The sequence below is a fragment of the Perkinsus marinus genome (genome assembly GCF_000006405.1).
Source record: "Perkinsus marinus ATCC 50983 genomic scaffold scf_1104296953126, whole genome shotgun sequence".
Taxonomy (NCBI): Eukaryota; Perkinsozoa; order Perkinsida; family Perkinsidae; genus Perkinsus; species Perkinsus marinus.
In genome coordinates this window covers 1-1,030 of record NW_003208601.1, presented here as the reverse complement: position 1 = coordinate 1,030, position 1,030 = coordinate 1, and the positions used below count along the sequence as shown (strand labels likewise).

Genomic DNA, 1,030 nt, shown 5'->3' with positions numbered 1-1,030 from the left:
GCTGTTGAGTGGACACTACTGCGGGGTGTGGGGTGTCAAGGTCCATGGGCGCATGGAGAGCGTTCGGGCCATGGCCGTCATTGCTGCGGGCTTCTCCCTCAACATCCCGCCCGAGGCAGGCCCATGGGACTAACAAGCTCATCAGTTTGTTTTCAGATTGCTATGGTCTGCCCAGCAGCAGCGGAGTGGTGGGACTGGCTCGAGAAGCTGGGCTTGGTGGGCGGTGGATGGGCACCGGGGACTGCTCATGGGAGCTCAGGTCAGGGACCGACCACCGGCCACGCGCGTGGTCCAGGTAGTGGAGGAGAAAGGTGGCAGTATCAAGTGGGTTTATGGCGACGTGAGATCTCAGGTTGTGTCGCTGGCGGTGATCTCAGGTACAGGGCGAAGTACGATGATAAAGACGCTAAGACATCCCAAGCAGTGAAGAACTACATGGAGCCGATGCGCTCGGATAGGAATGCATCGGCGGTGAGTGCAGTGGCAATTGCTGGGTTGTCGAACTTGGTAGTTGCCTCAGGTGGAGTTGGCCCGTCGGAACTTGGAGACATGCAGGCCTAATTGGGCCCATATGGAAGGGGAGGAGGCAATGGTCAAGTAGACAGTGGCCAGCTGAAGACTCAAGAGACACTCCGTTGTAGATATCGAGCTGCATATGGTAGAATAAGTGCATCGTATAGGGGTGAGTACTACATTCGGGCTGAGCTGGACCATGGGCTGACTATCACTAATGGCAACGTCGTATGGTAGTGCTCTTCGTGGAGTAGAGTGGCTAGCAGTGCACTGTGGGAGCAGGTACTGTATGCAGATATGGCCGGATGCTGTGATCGATAAGCTGGGGACGAGATGGAGGCCTAGGTCTAATGCAGTGGCTCGCGGGAAAACCCATGACCATAAGACTCAAGGGGAGAAGGGAGGGGTCTATGTTGCTGACGAAGGCCACAATGCGGTGGCCTGTGGGACGGCGTATATCGTCTATGTGATGGGGTAAGGGGCTCTGGTAGGTATTGGATCACCGATGCTGTGCCGA

At 56.5% G+C, this 1,030-nt stretch overlaps 1 protein-coding gene across 1 annotated transcript; it reads left to right on the top strand.

Moving 5' to 3' along the window:
• Window positions 1-162: 162 nt before the first annotated feature.
• Pmar_PMAR015426 (hypothetical protein) lies at window positions 163-601 on the top strand (the record flags this gene model as incomplete). Its single annotated transcript, XM_002776616.1, has 3 exons — window positions 163-295; window positions 353-471; window positions 521-601. 3 exons carry the CDS (start codon window positions 163-165, stop codon window positions 599-601), a joined length of 333 nt encoding a protein of 110 aa, XP_002776662.1.
• Between the last annotated feature and the right edge of the window lie 429 nt (window positions 602-1,030).